This window comes from Halichoerus grypus, chromosome 6, assembly GCF_964656455.1.
Source record: "Halichoerus grypus chromosome 6, mHalGry1.hap1.1, whole genome shotgun sequence".
NCBI classification, from domain to species: domain Eukaryota; kingdom Metazoa; phylum Chordata; class Mammalia; order Carnivora; family Phocidae; genus Halichoerus; species Halichoerus grypus.
The window spans coordinates 10383212-10402290 of record NC_135717.1 but is presented as its reverse complement, the minus strand read 5'-3'; the positions used below and the strand labels follow the sequence as shown (position 1 = coordinate 10402290).

Below are 19079 nucleotides of genomic sequence, written 5' to 3'. Positions count from 1 at the left end.
TTAAAGAGCATCAATTACAGTTTCAATAACTGCCATTCAGCGTCTTAGTACCTTTTAACTTAAAATGCCTTAATAAGGTCAAATACTTTGGGTTTTTAAATGTCTAGCTTTATGATGCCATAATTATCTTGGGATTCTCTTCCACTTACTCCAATATTATAAAAACTCACCTGAGCTCAAAACGCTAGGTAAATCTATAAATCTAGAACCATGAATTATTCTTTAATTAACTTTTAAACTATGCTTTCTCAAAACACAGTGCCCCCGCCCCACAACACCTTTAACATTAACATCTGAATTCATGGAGCATTGGCTTCTTTGACTGTAAAGTCAATGGAAACAAAGATGTGAGGTCAAAGGGACGGGAGTTAATGGAGCAGAGACCAGTATTTAGTGAGGAAAGGGTGGGTAAAGAATAACAAGGTAAGGAGGTTGTTCCACCCTAATATCACAAAGAGTGCAGGTCCTTTCTGTTCTTTTTTTAAATCTGAAATAAGCAATTACATTTACAGTCAAAGTAAAACTAAAAATAAAAAAACAACAAAAAAAAACAGATCCTACTCGACCACAGCCAGAATAGACAGAAGTAAAAGCCATCACAAATAGCCTACAATCATCAAGTTAGGGCACACTATACAAAAATTCCCAGAAAAGTATTCAATTAATAAACTTAGGGATTTATTTACAAAGTGGTATTTCACAAATCTTTCTAAAAACTAAGTATCAACATGACCTTATCGAAATTTACATTACTAACTATACAATAAACACCGTATTTCTGGCTATTCTGATATAAGGTATAAATGTGTACTTTACCTTAAATATGAAAGTGTGTCATGTACCCATTTCGAGATTCATTACTAGATTCACAAAAGGGAAAATTGGTTTTGAAAAATTGTTGCTTGTGAAGTTCATTTATGTTTAAAAAAAAGGCCAATACATTTTCTTTTTCCTTTTCCATTTAGAAAAGTAACAATACAGATATTAATACTAAAACACAGTCTGTCCAATATAAAGAACATCACATCAGAACAGTATGTGGGAAAACGGAAGCAAAAAGGTTATACCTTGTAAAGACTTCGAAAGGGGGAGTTTGTCATCAACATCATCAGTTTCGGAAGGGCCTGCTTTGGAATACAAAGATAATACTTCAAAAGTAATCCCAAAAATGTATTTTGGGTCACTTCAGTAAACAAATTTGGGTGAGAGATATGGAGTAATACAGCCTTTTCATGAACAAAAAAAGGCAAAATGAAAAAAATATGACAAAACGAGTGGCATCCATTTATGGTCTTATTGAATGGAAAAGGTGTACTCAGATAAATTCGTATATAGACAGTCCAATGAGATTTTGAAAATGACCAGACATATATGGATTGAATGGGAATGACATGTCTAAAACGGTGGACATGGGTCTTTCTACCCAGTAGAAGGTTGGTTCCTAACAGCAAACTGCAACTTTCACTTCATACAGATTGTAATTGCAGATTTATTACACGAGGTGTATTTCTTCCTTCCCTTACAAATATTTAATTTTTTGTCATGCTGAAGAGAACTGCAGAATCAAATTGTTATACCTTCCTCAGAATCTCTAAAATCATGTAATTAAACTATCAGCAAGCCTGAATCTCCACTGAAACGGAAACAAGACAAACTAACAGTTATTAATTCACAATTCCCCCTTTCCTGCAGATCCACAGGATTCCTTAATAACCTCACATTGTTCTTCCTAGTTATTAATACAGTAAGTATTCTGAGTTAACTAAACCTTCACAGAACACTATAAAGATTCTGACAGCACGTTACATGTAGTATCAAGCTTGTTAGTGACGAGAGTAATCAATCTAAAACAGACAACAAAACGTTGTGCTTTTAATGTCTACTTAAAAGAAACAACGTTCTTGTACTAAAATGAATACAAAACACTTCACTATCTCTGAATATAGGATAGTGTTATAAGACTTTTGAAAAGTGCCCCTAACTCATGAGAAATTTCACAAAGACTCAAACTACACATTATAAGTAAAGAACATGTCATAGAAGAAAAAAAGTTCAGAGAAAATGCACAAACTGTATTTGAAATTTCAACTAAGAGCAAGATGCTGAATGAAAGAGGCTTGAATTCAAATGCCTGATTGACTGCTTCCTACTCAGGCGCTCCTGGGTAAACAATACACAGAAAACAATTAATTAAATGATAGCTAAGGGTGTTACTTGACCTCTAAGTTCGGCTTTAGCTGCTTTTTCTTAAGTCTGGCTTCGTAGTATCCTAAGTATTGTTCTGCTCTAGTTTTTTAAAACTAAGGTCCTCTTTAACACAAAGTACATTTTTGTAGGATTTCTATTTTAAATAACCTGTTTATGGGGCACCTGGGTGGCTCATTGTTAAGCATCTGCCTTCAGCTCAGGTCCTGGTCCTGGTCCTGGGATCAAGCCCCTGCTCAGCGGGAAGCCTGCTTCTCCCTCTCCCACTCCCCCTGCTTGTGTTCCCTCTCTCGCTGTCTCTCTCACTGTAAAATAAATAAATAAAATCTTTAATTAATAAATAACCTGTTTACTTCTGAATTCTAATTACACTAATTATATTATGTTCAGAGAATTTAAGGTTATCCGTGAACAAGGATAAAGTCAATTTTTGTAAAAGATCCATGCTTTGTAAATTTATGTGCTTGGTGCTGAGTTCTACATGTGCATCAATTAGCTTATTTTTCTAAACTGTAGAATGCAAATATTCTACTTATAATCTATGGGTATTCATCAGCATGATGTTTTAGTTATTGACAGTCATTTGTTAGACTCTCCCACATGACTGGGGCGCCTGGGTGGCTCAGTTGGTTAAGCATCTGCCTTCCGCTGGGGTCATGATCCCAGGGTCCTGGGATGGAGTCCCGTATCTGGCTCCCTGCTCAGCAGGGAGCCTGTTTCTCCCTCTGCCCGCCATTCTCCCTGCTTGTGCGTGCACTCTGTGTCAAATAAATAAATAAAACCTTAAAAAAAAAAAAAAATCCCACATGACTGTAGGTCTATAAATTTATCACAATTGTGTCAATGCTTTATTTCTATTTTAATTTTGAGGCTATATTGTAAGGTATATGTTTGTGTGTGTGTGTGTATATACACACACACACACGGTATATATTAATAATCACTATTTCACCTCAGTTACTTATTAGTATACATTATATAGTTTAACTATTTTACCTATTACTTTTTTTTTCTTTGGCCTCAAATTAATATTGTTAAACTTGATTTCTAGTGGTTAATATTTGCCCAGGATACCATTCCAGATCACTGTCCTCTCAAACTACCTATGATGTTTAATTTTAGCTATGTATGTTTTAACACACATATTTGGATTTTATTCATTCTAAGCACACTCAAAATGCTAGTGGTGTCTACCCAGTCATGAAAATCAAACATTCCTAAGAGAAGATGTCTAAAGAATAAGATTCCATAAACCTGGGCAGATGTACATTATGTCTTTAGGTTTCACTATTTCACTTTAAAAGAAAGTATTTTAGAAATACAATATAGCAATGCAAATAAATAATCTATAAGCACACCTAACAATATGTCTCACAAATTTTGTTTTATAAAAGAAGCCTAGTGCTGCCTGGCTGGATCATTCTGGTGGAGTGTGTGACTCTTGATCCTGGGGTTGTGAGTTCAAGCCCCAAAATGGGTGTAGAGATTACTTTTAAAAATTAAATAAATAAATAAATAAATAATTTTTTTTTTTTTTTTAAACTGGAGCCTAAAACAACCAGTACATGCAAAAGGATTCCACTTACATGAAATACAAAACCAGACAAAACTAATGCAGGTTGCTACAGGTCACAAGAAGGGTTACCACTCAAAGGGGGTTGCCTAGAAAGGAGTCCAAGGGAAGAAGCTTCTAAGGATACTGGCACCTAACAACAGCCCTTCAGAAAGCATGAAAGGAGAAACAGATCCAAAGCCAGTTGGAGATTTCAATACTGTTTTAACTGCTAGAACAAGCAGTCAAAAATAGCAGTAGAGATAGCAGACCTAAATGACTATCAACCAACCTTAACAAAGTTAAAATAACTGAAATTATACAAAGAGTGTTCACCAACCGTAATAGAAAAAAACTGAGAATCAGTAACAGAAAGATACCCGAGAAGTCCACAAGTATGTGGAAATTAAAACTACGCACTTCTCCTGCTATGACACAGTAATCACACTACTGGGTATCTACCCAAAAAAATACAAAACCACTAATTCAAAGGAATATATGCACCTCTATGTTTATAGCAGCATTATTTACAATTACAATTAGCCAAATTACGGAAGCATCCCAAGTGTCTATCGATGAATGGATAAAGAAAATGTGGAATACAGAGAGAATGGAATACTATTCAGCCATAAAAAAGAATGAAATCTTGCCACTTGCAATGGCATGGATGGAGCGAGAATATTATGCTAAGCAAAATAAGTCAGTCACAGAAAGATAAATACCCTATGATTTCACTCATATGTGGAATTTCAGAAACAAAACAAATGAGTAAAGGGGAAAAAATATCAGAAAGACAAAGGGACAAACAGACACTTAACTACAGAAACACACAAATGGTTACCAGAGGGAGGTGGGCAGGGGATGGGAGAAATAGGTAAGAGGGATTAAGGAGCGCACTTGTCAGCAATGAGCACTGGGTACTGTATGAAAGTGCTGAATCACTATACTGTAAACCTGAAACTAATATAATGCTGTATGTTAACTACATTGGAATCAAAATAAAAACTTATTTAAAAAAAAACTACACACCTCTACAAAAATGACAGGACAAAGAAGAAATCACAAGGAAAATCAGAAAATGTTTTGAATTGAATGAAAATAAGTATAAATCAGTTTGTGGGCTACAGCTGAACTGATGCTTAAGAGGGAAATTTATGGCATTAAATGCTTGTATTAGAAAAGATCGCAAACAAGGATTTACTCTTCTATCTTAAGAAACATAAAATAAAAACAAATTAAAATTAAAACAAGAAAAAAGAAACTTAAGAGCAAAACTCACTGAAAATAAAAGCTGGATCTCTGAGAAAAAAGAAAATTACGTAAAAGCTCTAGAGCTGGACCAATGGTTCTCCACTGCTAGTGACTGTGTCCCCACTCCACAGGGAGTGACTATATAATTATGCCAGTTTAGATGGTCACAGCTAGGGAGATACCACTGGTATCCACTGGGTAAAGGCCAGGAAAGCTACTAAACATTCTACAATTCATAGCATAAGAGAGATACCCACAACAGTGAACTGCTGGATCAAAATGTCAATATTGACAAGCTTGAGAAACCCTGAGCCAGACAACCAAGAAAAAAAGACACAAATTAAGAAAACTGGAAATGAGAGGGGCATCACTATAGACCTTGCAAATATTAAAATAAAAAAAGGACACTTAAGGCAAAGTAGACAGATTCCCTAAAAGACACAAACTGCTAAAGCTCAATCAAGAAATACATAACCTCAACAGCCCACAACTACTAAAAGAAATTTAAAAATTAAAAAACAGACCGAGTTTAAAAACTTTCCATTATGGAAACCAAAAGGTCTAGGTGGCTTCACTGGCAAAATTCACCAAACACTAAAGAAAAGAATAGTACCAATTCTACAAAAACACTCTTCCAATACATCACCACTTCCCAATTCATTTTACTGAGGTCAGTATTACCAAAACCAAATACAAAGACATTTACAAGAAAAGAAGTCTTCTGACACATTCCTCTTAAGAACAATCAATAATACATAGAAAGAATACATTATAACCAAATAGGGTTTATTATCCCAGTAATGCCTGGCTGGTTTAACATCTGAAAATTAGTACCAATCCCCATTTTAACAGAGTAAACATGAAAAACCCATATAATTATCTCAAGAGATATAGAAAAGACCTTCTACAAATTCGACATCCAATCACTATAAGCACTGAACACAAGAGAACGTCCTCAAACTGATGAAGGGCATCTACAAAAACCCCACAGCTATTATACTGAAAGATTTGGATGTCTACTCTCACTACTCCTGTTCAATACAAGACCAGAGGGTCCCAGACAGCACAATTAACACAAGGAAAGGAAACAGAAGGAATGACATTGTCTCCTTAGAAAATCCCAAAGATTTTACCGACGAGTTGCTTGAACTAATAAGTGAATTTTAACTGAGTCACAAGATACAAGGTCAGTACTTAAAAATCAACCGCAGTTCTATGGATTGGCCATAGTTGGAAGCTGAAATGTAAAAGAACGGTACCATTTTCAGTAACAACAATAGACATTAAATACTTAGATGTAAATCTTACAAAATGTGCACTATGGGATCTCTCTGCCGAAAACAAAGTTCTGATAAAAGAAACCTAGGAAAAGCTAAACAGGTAAGAGAGAGAAACCATGTTCATGAACCAAAAGATCAGGCATGAAGGGAATTAGCCCAAATCAGCTGTTCAGATTCACCATAATCTCTATCAATATCCCCACAGTTTTTTCAACAAATCACCAAGCTGATTTTTACAACTGATATGAATAAAGGAGCTACAATAGACAAGATAATTTTGAAAAAGAAGAACAATTTTGTAGGACTCCCACACTCTGATTTCAAGACTTACTATTAGCTATAGTACTCAACACATGTGAAGTTGGCAAAAGGACACACAGATCAATGGAACAGAATATTCAGATACAAAGGTAATGCAATGGAAAAAAAGTCTTTTCAACAGATGTTACTGGAAAATTTGGATATCCATATGCCTAAGTTTGAACCAAATTATCTTCCACACCATACAAAAATTAGGCCTAAATTGATCAAAGACCTAAATGTAAAACTACAAAATTTTTATAAAACATAGCTCCTACTTCCTTTAACTGTACCTAAGGTACCATCATTTCAAGCCATCTTTCCCTCTACAAACATCTGATTTCCAACCCTCATTTCTCATGCATCACTTTAAATCACTCAACCTACAATCTGAAAAGGGGACAGAAAAGCTTTTATACTCATGGCTGAGAATAACACAACTCTAAACAGACAATACCAAAGATGAAGGCAGACTTTTTATTTTAAAAATAATCTGTGTAAAAACAAAAAAAGACTATTGTATTCCACAATATTTATTAAATTTATGCCCATGTATTAGTAAGGTACCAACAGCTACTTTTATAAAGGCTAAATTTTTTCCAAAATTTTAACTGTCTAATTAAAACTCCATAGAATTGTCTCAACCTCTTAGCCGTGTGATTACTAACATCACAAGAAATAAAATTTTCAGGGCGCCTGGGTGGCTCAGTTGGTTAAGCGTCTGCCTTCGGCTCAGGTCATGATCCCAGAGTCCTGGGATCGAGCCCCGCATCGGGCTCCCTGCTCAGCAGGGAGCCTGCTTCTCCCTCTCCCTCTGCCTGCCTGTCTGCCTACTTGTGATCTCTTTCTCTCTCTCTCTGTCAAATAAATAATCTTTTAAAAAAATTTAAAAAAAAAAAGTGTTCAAAACTGACGAATAAAAATAATGAAATTCTAAAAAAAATAAAAAAATTTAAAAATAAAAATAATGAAATTCACTATGAAACAGTTTAATATATGTATACAGATATCAGAATAAATTTATTCATAAAACTTTTACAATGCTCCAGAATTGGTAAGGGCTTATCTTTTTAAATGAGCTACAACTATTAGGCAAATCACAAATCACAAGTAAAACGAGGTCTTGCAAGACACTCACTAAAATGGCTAAAAAGAAGACTGACAGGACAAGTGTTGGTAAGGATGTGGGACAACTAGGAACTGCCGGTGGAAATGTAAAATAGTACAAGCACTGTGCGGGTTTCTTACAAAATTAAATACCTACCATATGTCCCAGCTATTCCATTTCTAGGAATCTACTCAAGAGAAATGAAGGCATATTTCCATACAACAATTTGCACACAAAAATTCACAGCAACTTTTTTTTTAAGAGCCCCCCAAACTAGAAACAACCAAAATATCCATCAATATACAAAGAGATAAACAAACTGTGGTAGACAGCCAAGCAATGGAATAATCCTCAGCAATAAAATAGCATTAGCTATGGATATATGTAACACTGTGGATGAATTTCAAAACGATTATGTGGAATGAAAAGAAGTCACATCCCATCCCAAGAAAACAGTACATACTTTATAATGATTCCACCTATAGAAATTTCTAAAAAAATGGAAACTCATGTCAAATGACAGAAAACAGATCACTGGTTGGCTGGGGAGGGCAGTGAATTGCAACAGAACACAAAGAAACTTGAGGGTTATGGAAATGTCATTATCCTGACTGCAGTGAAGATAGCTTTATAGGTATATACCGACAACAAAACTAATCAGCTTTTATACTTTAAATATTTTCATGTATTTTATGCATCTATAAAAATAAAACAGACTATAAAATATAGAAAACGTTCTTCTAAACTAAAATCCAATGACGGGTAAGAGCAAACTGCATTATAAAACCACAACTTTTAATGCCTCCCTAATAAGCAAGCAAAAAGATGTGGAACGAAGTGATAAATAATAGCTAAAAATTTATTAATGTCTTACCTTTTACAGATTTTTAAGATAATGATAATACTTACACAAGTATTTTTTTGTTGCACAAATAGAGCATTCGAGGTTCAGAAGACCTCTTGTGTCTTGCAAATTAACACTAGAAACTAGAATTGAATTCTAAATTGTGCCACAACTTTTGCTTGTCCTTTTAAGAATATTAACGGCTATTTTACATTTCCCCTGTAGACAGATTACTTATTTCACTGCCACATTTTTGAAATCTATCTTATTCCAGTGATAAATTATAAGCATGCATGCCAATCAAGAAACAATCAATAAATGAGTATTTAACGAACTCAAGCAATTGATAAATTTGAATTTTAACCACCAATAACTTTTGGGAAGAAAAATGGAATGCATAGTATTACCTTGAATGTTGTATTGATAGTAATCAGGATCTTCTGATTCTTCTTTTACTGTCACAGCTGCCATTTCCAGGGAAATACCTGTAAAAACAAATCAAAGTATCTAATTACACTGTAGGGCATGCAGGTAGATGGTGTAGGAAAATCTCTCCTGCCCTAATAATGCAGCGCAATGCATACATAAAGACTTTGAAAGGACAAAAGTTTGCTAGGTAGCAAAGGGGCAAAATTCATCTAAAATCCAAACTAAACAAAGTTTTAACTATTACTAATTTTCTGAGATTATTTGCTGCTTTTTTCTCTGACATTCTTATCTTTGGATTTGAAGAAAATTAGTCACACTCTCTTTTCACTCAACATTAAAAACGCTTTTACAGGGGTTCCTGGCTGGCTCAGTCAGTAGAGCACACGACTCCTCATCTCACAGTCATGAGTTCAAGCCCCATGCTGGGTGTAGAGCTTACTAAAGAAATAAAAGACTTTTAGAGACTTTTACAAACTATTGAAAATCACTCGTAGGGGCGCCTGGGTGGCTCAGTTGGTTATGCATCTGTCTTAGGCTCAGGTCATGATCTCAGGGTCAAGACATGGAGCCCTGCGTCAGGCTCCATGCTGGGCACAGAACCTGCTTACGACTGTCTCTCTCCCTCTCCCTCTGCCCTCTGCCTCCTTCTGAAAGGAGGATGGACAGAAGGAAGGAAGGAAATCACTTGTAAACCTCAGCTGTAATGACTCAATACTCCGCAGTTAAGAATCACTTTAATAAGATATGTTGATTTTTTTTCCCTCCTAATAAATCTCTTTATTAACAAGGGTACGACATACACCTTTCTGCCTAATGATCTGCCAACAATTAGGATAGGTAATTGGACGTGGACCTCTGTGGCTAGACACAAAAGCACACACTGCCCAACCGCACACGTAGGAAGGCTAAGCACGACCACACAGTTCTCCTGACGGACTAATCCTGTGCTGGCGCTATGTGACGTGAGAAGCACACAGAGAATCCTGTCAACTGGAAATAGCTCAAAAAGAACCAGCTTGCCGTGCTATGGGACACTTACTCCTAAAGCAACAAGCAATTACCAACGGGAAACAGGCTTGCTCCCCACAACAGCGGCAGGGAACAATCTAGAACCCCTGAGATTCTGTGGGCGGTCTCTTTACTACATCAGTGTTCATCAGTAAAAGTTAAGAGAAAAATGAAAGCAAACAAAAAAGGCAAATCCACTGGGGATTTAGACCCTTCAGGAATGAAGGTTCAGGTGACCTCAACCAGGTAAACAACCTTACCAGCTAAGGTCCTGACTGAAGGCAAAGGAAATACAATATAATGGGTAATGAATTAAAGAAGGTATGAATTCTTGTGACAAGTTGTAGAAATGTGAACACTGTGCATATTTTCTTCCATGTTAGGAGTGTGTCTTTCTGCAAATACAATGTATTTAGATATATAAACTGTTCTCCATTCTACTTTGCATTATTATTTTACAAGTTTTGTTCGGTTTCTGTTACCATGTAGCCTCTAGAAAAAAGAATATTCAAACAGGTTGAGAGTACATTTGAGACACGAATAATATACCTCATGAATGGACACTAATAGGTCTCCCAGGGATAGGCACAATGACTGTCAGAACATTGGAAGTCCTCATTCTGGGGAGAGGGCAGAAATGACTGACTCTGTAGGAAAGAGAGCTACATCCTACCAGCGGGGAACTGTTGTTCTGCTGTTCTAGGAAAGTCCAAATACGTGGAGAAGGGTGTGGATGGAGCAGCCAGAGGCAGTAGCCAGTGCGGTCATGAAGCTCTTGTCCCAGTTCCAGACACACCCTTTGAGACCCTGCTGGAGCCTGGACTGCAAACCAGTTTGGCTCCTTGCAAAAACTCCCAAGGGAACACAGCAGGGAGGAGGCTACAAGGCTAGAGTAGAGAACATGAACCCGTGACTTCCTTTCGGCTTCTTGTCTGCATCTTGTTCCGATCAGGGTAGGTCACTGCTTGTGCCCTCCATCAACCTGCTGAAAGTAGACCCTTCCCATAGCAATAGCAAGACCCACTGGAAAATTTTTCCAACACTACCAGAACCAGTTTTAACACGTCCCCGTCCCCTCAGACATCAGTAACATCCAAATAGTCTCCCACCTCGTAAGTCAAAATTAAAGTTCTAGGGGTGGCAGCCAATTCCCTGGGTTGTTACTTATACTTTAACATACTCTTTCTTGTTACAAAGCTAATGACTATAACCAGTTCATCATTACAGTAAATTTTCTCCATTCAAATAACTGGTATGGCTTTTTTCTCCTGACTGGACCATGACTGTTATACCCAAGAAATATATAAAAAATAAAGTGAAATGGAAATATGAAAAGAAACTGCAGCATAAATTGAGAATATGAAGATATAAAGTACAAGGGAGAAAAAAGAAACCTCTATGATAGCAACACTATTTTTTTTTTTTTTGATAGCAACACTATTATATCCATACATACAGATGGCTAAAGAATTCAATAAAATAGGACTTTTCTCAATTCAGCATGTTTATTTTTAGATACAAACTATTCAGGAAATGACTATGTGAATAAAAGAGAGAAAACAATGTCCAAAATGATGATTTAAGTGCAATCAACTAAAAGCTAAACAGAAAACTGAGATCTCCTATGGCATGAAAAAGAAAGGGAAAAACCTTCTGTAAAAAAAAAATATAAAAGATTCAAATACTTCCTCCCAATAAAGATATTCAATGGTACCTTCTTGCACGTCTCCCAAAAAACTAAGACTTGGCCTATGGTGGCAGAATGAGAAGAGGACTGACAGGAGTGGCAGGGGAAACCGAGCGAGGGCTTTAGGAGCCTGAGCTAGATGAGGGGGCAAGCATGAGTGGTGAGAGCCCAACAGGGAAGGTCAGAGTGGCAGTGAGGTAAGGAGGGTAGCAATGAGCCATGGCTTAGACAACAGGACACAGGTCAAATGAAGTAAATATACTAAGAATATCTGATTGGCAGGATTCTAACAGGAGGGAATTATACAAGAAAAGGAGGGGGAAAAACATTTGGGATTCTCCGTCTCTGACACCCCTGCTTGTGTTCCCTCTCTCACTGTATCTCTTTCTCTCTCTGTCAAATAAATAAATAAAATCTTAAAAAAAAAAATGAAGGATGGCAAAGTCAGCCAAAATGTGTCAGAGGACATGTAAGACACAGGGAATGGCTACTTGCAAGACAGATGACAAAGGGTTGTATTGTACTTACAAAGAGCTAATCCAAAAAATTAATGATCAGAGATTCAAGAAGCAAGAGAAAATGCTTAGTATAGTTAAAGAAATGGAGATAAAAATCCAACAAAGATGAAGTTGTGCCGGCAGATTGGCAAACACTCTGCTCATACTCAGTAAAGAGCAGACAGAAACAGCAGCTTTAAAAATTCTTGATGGGGCGCCTGGGTGGCTCAGTTGGTTAAGCGACTGCCTTCGGCTCAGGTGATGATCCTGGAGTCCCGGGATCGAGTCCCGCATCGGGCTCCCTGCTCGGCAGGGAGTCTGCTTCTCCCTCTGACCCTCCTCCCTCTCATGCTCTCTGTCTCTCATTCTCTCTCTCAAATAAATAAATAAAATCTTTAAAAAAAATAAAAAAAATAAAAATTCTTGATGACTGCTTAAACTGTTGCTTTATTACAGATGATACTTTGGTATTCTTATCATTTTATTTATTTATTTTTAAAAATTTTATTTTTAAGTAATCTCTGTATCCCACATGGGGCTTGAACTCACAACCCCGAGATTAAGAGTCATGAGTTCCAACCAAGCCAGCCAGGCGCCCCTTTCTTATCATTTTAAGGTGCATGTGTTCTTTGACCCTTTGCCGCCTTATAAAAACGGCAGTTAACCTCTGGTTCCCATCAGTGGAGTTCCTCGTTGCCATTCAACCCAGTAAGGCGATGGCTCTGCATCTGCTGATACACAAGTGTCTACAAGACAAAGTGCTAGTTAGTTGGAGAAATACTACCATGGGATATCGATGAATAATAAATTTTTTATTAGCCTTTAAATTTTTTATTTTAAAGTGTTTTTTTAAGTTTTTTTTTTTTTAAAAGAATTTATTTATTTGATAGAGAGAGCGAGAGAGCACAAGCAGGGGGAGTGGGAGAGGGAGAAGCAGGCTTCCCGCTGAGCAGGGAGCCTGACGTGGGGCTCCATCTCAGGACCCTGGGATCATGAACTGAGCCGAAGGCAGACGCTTAACGACTGAGCCACCGAGGCGCCCTGCCATCCTTCATTTTTAATTCTTTCTTAGTCAAATGTAGTACTTAGAAATCTTTCAAAGGAACTCTTATTATATCTGGAATTTCTCACACTTCACAAAGTCAAGTCAGACTCTCGGCATGTTGTTTTCGGTTCTCTAGTTGATTCTCTGGTGTTCTACACACACAATCCAATCATCTGTACAAGTTAATGGTGCCTCCACTTCCTAATTACTTACACCTCATCCTTGTACTGGTTTGTACTAGAACACTGGCAAGAAACTGGTGAAAATGCACCTCTTTCTATGAAGAGTGCTTCCAGTGGTTCTCTATTCAACACAATGATGGGTTGGCATTTACAGCTCTGTATGATAGCCCAACCAATCAGGTTAAGGATTTCTGCAGCCTTCTTATCATCTACTCAGATGATATATTATTTCTAATTATTTCGATAACATGAGAAAGTGAGTTTAGAGATTTTCTAATAATATCCTTGTGTTCCTAGATGAACCTTAAGTCTGAAGTTCACTGCATTAAGGTAATTTGTTTTAAAGATTTTTTTACTTAAGTAATCTCTACACACAACATGGGATTCGAACTTACAGCCCTGAGATCATGAGTTGTCCCATGCTCTACCGACTGAGCAAGTCAGGCGCCCCAAGATAATGTTTTAACTAATGTGAGAGCAGAGTAAAAGCTCCACAGTGACAGGCTCTGCAACAGCGCAAACTGGGATATAACAAAATTACAATCGGCTTCCGTCCCCTCTAAGAGGTGAAACCAAGAACATCACTATTTTGCAGTGATATAAAACTGCATTTGACACAACTAAAATTTCTGGACCCCAGCTATAGCCTCTGCTCAGGTTATACAGTTTATATATGGCTTCAATAAGAAAATGCAGTAAATGTCCATTTCTCGTTGCCAATCACCAAAGCTAATTATAACTTATATTCTTAGTAATAATACAATGATCTTTTAAAATTATGTATTATCTTTAAAAGATGAAGTTGCTTTCATTCATAGAACCAGAGTAAGAAAAAAAATCCTGGGGCGCCTGGGTGGCTCAGTCGGTTAAGTGTCTGCCTTCAGCTCAGGTCATGATCCCAGGGTCCTGGGATCAAGACCCGTATCAGGCTCCCTGCTTAGTAGAGAGCCTGCTTCTCCCTCTCCCTCTGCTGGCGCTCCCCATGCTTGTGCTTTCTCTCTCTTTTTCTGCCAAATAAATAAAATCTTTTAAAAAAAGAAAAAAAATCCTAACAATGGAATTGTAATCCAGTCAGGAAGAGCTGTACGTTTTATAAATTAGCAAAACCACTTGCGCCCCAGAAATGGAACATGGCAAGAAAGCAAACATTAAAGTAAAATGTCCAAGATCATGCTCAGTTCTCAAAGAACTTGAACAGTAAAAATCAATTTAACTAGATGGTCCAAGTGGGAAAGGAGCAGCAGCATTGGGAGACAGTAAAATCATTATATCCTCATTGTTCCATATGTTAACAGATAACAAAACCAAACCTTCAAATGACATGAGCTACAGTGTGCTGCTGCTGGTCTAAGACTGGGCATTCGAGTTCAAGGGGACAGCAATACACTTGGTCACCTGCAGTTTGATAGAGGTGCTGAGGCGATCCGATGGGGACTGGACAGCTTTTCAACAAAGGACGCCCAAAGGACGCCAGGGCAGCGGGGCATCCACACGCGGAAGGATGAATCAGACCCTTCCCTGGCAACCCGTGCAACAATGAATTCAAACAGGCCTGAGGCTTAGACATAAGAGTTCAAACTGTATAACTGAAGAAAAACACAGCACAATGTAAAATTCCTCATGATCTCAGGTGAGGCAGAGAGTTTAGGTTTTCTCAGATGTAAAAACATCAAAGCCCCATGTGATAAAAGAAAAATCTGAAAAACTGAATTGCATCAAAATGAAAACACTTTTAGGCTTAAAGGGACGCCATTAAGAAAATGAAAACACAAGCCACAGAGTAGAAAACAGTATTTGCAAAACATTGTTTCTGATTTAAAAAAATTGTATCCAGAATATATAAAAAACTCTTATAAGTAAAATATCAATAAAAAGAAAATGGAAAAAAAAAAAGGAGAAACAAAGAAGAAGGAAATCTTGCCATCCGTGACAACACGGACAGACCTACAGGGCATTATGCTGCGTGAAATGAGTCAGACAAGACTGAGACAAGACGATTTCACTTACATGTGGAACATAAAAAACAAAACAAATGAACAAACAGACTCTTAAATACACAGAATGGGTGGTTGCCAGAAGGGATGCATGGGGGAATGGGAAAAAGGATTAAAAGGTACAAATTTTCAATTATACAATAACTAAGTCACAGAGATTAAAAGTACAGCATAGGGAATGTAGTCAATGCTGTAATAATGTATGGTGTCAGATGATAGTCATACTTATCATGGTGGGCACTGAATAATGTAGAGAATTGTCGAATTACTATGTTGTACACCTGAAATTAATGTAACATTGTAGGTCAACTCTATTTCAATAATAAATAAATAACAAAAAAAGAAAGAAAACAAACAACATAATTAAAGAATGAGCCAAAGATTTAAAAAGACATTTCATCAAACCAATATAGAAGTAACTAATGAGCACATAAAATGATGTTCAACGTCGTTAGGAAAATGCAATTAAAATCACAATTCTAGGACATTCTAAAAAAGGCAAAACAATGGAGGCAGTAAAAAGATCAGTGATTGATGGCCAGGTGTTAGAGAAGAGAGACGGATGAAAAGGCAGAGGACAGAGATTTTCAGGGCAGTGGAACTCCTCTGTATGCTCTCTAATAGTGAATGCACGTCATTATACATTTATTAAAACCCACAAAATGCACAAGACTGATCCCTAATGTAAGCTATGGACTCTGGGTGATAATGGTTCATCATTATTTATTTATTTGTTTGTTTATTTTTAAGATTTATTTATTTGACAGAGAGAGAGAGCACAAGTAGGCAGAGCGGCAGGCAGAGGGAGAGGGAGAAGCAGGCTCTCCTAGGAGCAGGGAGCCCGACACGGGGCTCGATCCCAGGACCCTGGGATCATGACCTGAGCCGAAGGCAGACACTTAACGACTGAGCCACCCAGGCGCCCCTGGTTCATCATTTCTAATACCACTCTAATGTGGGATGTTAATCGTGGGAGGGAGGGTTTCCATGTGCAGGGTAGAAGATCCATGAAAACACCCTCTATATGTTTTGTTCCATTTTGTTGTGAACCTAAAACTGCTCTAAAAATAAAATGTCTATTTAAAAGCATTAAAAAAAAAACACCCCACACAATGAGATACCACTTCATACTCACTAGAATTGCTATTATCAAAAAAGACAGACAATACCACATGTTGGCCAAGATACAGAGAAACTGAAACCGCCATACACTGCTGCTAAGAACGTACAGCCACTTTGGAAAATTTGTCAGTTGCTTATAAGTTAAGCACAGAGTTACCACAGAACCAGCAATTTACTCCTGGGTATCTATCTACCCAAGAGAAATGAAGACAAACGTATTTTCCTAACAAAGACAAATACGTGAATGTTGACAGCCATGTTATTCAGAACAGCCAGAAAGTGGGAACAACTCAAATGTCCACCAAATGGTAAACAGACTGGATAAAGAAAAGGTAGTATATCTGTACAATGGAATAATATTCAGGTATGAACTACGTAGGTACACTACAACTATTTTTGAAGATGAGCCTCCCAACACGATGCAGAGTAAAAGAAGCAAAATGTAAAACTCCCTATTGTAGGATTCCACTCATATGCAATGTCCAGGTCACCTACAAAACCCAAAATTAGACTAATGGTGGGAACACGGTTTCTACTTGGGCAACAGGTTTCCATTTGGGATGACAGAAATGTTCCAACAATAGATTATGGTGATCACTGCAAAACTCAGTATGTACCCAACATCACTGAATTTTATACTTGGGGCAGGTGAATTTGGCAGCAGACTGTACCTCAATAAAGTTACCCAAAAAAATCTGTATGAAATAACAGTACAAGCTGACATTTAAAAATAAGAAACTGAAGGCAAAAAAAACAGCGTAGAGTTAAAAGCAATCTCCTTGGAGAGTAGAAACAGGGGGATGGGGGGGCGGGGAGAGTAAGGAGATATTTGCTTGGCTTGTGTAAAAAGCACTGTAGAAAGAGCTGACATTTTACACTATTATTCCTATATAATTGGGGGGAACCTAGTAACAAATTTTGTTTACTAACGGGTAGTTAGCAACAAACTTCTGGCTACCATTCAGTAACTAAACTTTTCAGGTTTTAGTATAATATTTGGTAACATTAAGAAATAATGTCGGGGCACCTGGGTGGCTCAGGTGGTTAAGCCTCTGCCTTTAGCTCAGGTCCTGATCCCAGGGTCCTGGGTTCGAGCCCCACATTGGGCTCCCTGCTTAGCAGGGAGCCTGCTTCTCCCTCTCCCACTCCCCCTGCTTGTGTTCCCTCTCTTGCTGTGTCTCTCTCTGTCAAATAAATAAAACCTTTAAAAAAAAAATTTTAAAAATAATAATGTCACTGTTGGAATAAATTTGTTCTGTCTGCTTCTCATCAAAACATTACATTAAAAAAAAAATCACAGTAAATAACGAGTCAAAATACAACCTTCTAAATTAAGGAAAAGGCTCCCTTACTTCATAGTGGGATTCTAAAAGCGCTAGTACATACCAGAATCTTCTGTGGGTTCAGTTTTCACTTTGACTGGGCCACAGCTGAAAGGAAAAGAAGGCGTGATGAAGCTGTGCACTGACGCGGGCCGTCCACACACCAACACATAAATCATTCACCTGACCAAGGTCAATGCAAACCTGACTCAACGTTAAATTTACATATTTATTTCTTGCATAAATGTAACTTGTCCACTGAGTTTAGTATTTTAATTCCAATCAACCTTTTGGGGAAAAAAGTATAACAACGTAGGGTAGCACAATAACTTGCAAATTCCACTTTACTCGACGGGCCCTCCTCTTCTGAACGTGGTTATCAACCTATGCTTTTAGCTTCCCCCAGGAACTACTCAGTCAAAAACTGCATTTTCATAGGACCCCAAATGAATCAGCTGAATATTAACCTTCAAGACGTGTGCTATGGGCCTTTTTAATATTCTAATACCTCAAGATTCTAAAAACTAAAGTCACTGGGGTGTGGAGGTTTACTTGTACTGATGAACTGTGCTTTACCTTCCACCTGGAGACAGCATGGACCTTTCAGCATCTGTTACCATCACGCGACCACCTATGTACAAAAGAAATAATAAGATTTAGGTTTTGCCAACACTTTCAATGGGACTAATATTTCCAACGTTCTTAAACAGAGAATGAGCGAGGGCAGGAGCGCCTGCAGCTCTGGGTCACAATGGGGTGAGTGCCGTGTGAATCCACACAACAGTGTCCTTCATTCTCCCCCTGTGAAGAGGGGAGGTGGGGATGAGGATCGTCCAACAGCTTTCATCTCCTCACCCACCAGCACCCTCTCCCCTTAAGGAAAAAGCTCAAATTTTTATCATTGAAACAAATACAGCAATGTATTATTACTCCAGCAACATGGGAAAGCCTCCAGTGATACAGGAGTGCTGATAAAGATTTCTGTTAGGGGTGTATCTGGCTCGGAACTGGCGAACAGTGACTGGCTAATAGGTACGGGATTTCTATTTGGGGGTGATGAAAATGTTCTCAAATTAGATTGTAGTGACAGCTGTCCACCTTGGAAATACACTAAAACCCACTGAACTACATACTTCAAAACCATGAATTTTATATTTAAAAAAAACAACATGAATTTTATGTCTGCAAAAAAAAAAAAAGGTAGAGAGAGACTGATGCCACCAAATACTGATAAAGATATAGAACAACTGGGA

The 19079-nt window shown here is 37.6% G+C and overlaps 1 protein-coding gene across 7 annotated transcripts in view; it reads right to left on the bottom strand.

Moving 5' to 3' along the window:
• GTF2I (general transcription factor IIi) overlaps positions 1-19079 on the bottom strand; it is a 106898-nt gene that overhangs the window by 48711 nt on the left and 39108 nt on the right. For 3 of the 7 annotated variants that reach the window (XM_078074497.1, XM_036112613.2, XM_036112616.2), the window contains exons 7-9: positions 18403-18457; positions 17891-17934; positions 8948-9025 (exon numbers count right to left, since the gene is read on the bottom strand). In XM_078074497.1, coding sequence (XP_077930623.1) covers positions 8948-9025; positions 17891-17934; positions 18403-18457 — 177 coding nt within the window. Of the gene's footprint in view, positions 1-1067; positions 1128-8947; positions 9026-17890; positions 17935-18402; positions 18458-19079 lie in introns of all 7 variants that reach the window. The other 4 variants (XM_036112608.2, XM_036112614.2, XM_036112611.2 and 1 more) reach the window with 2 other exon arrangements.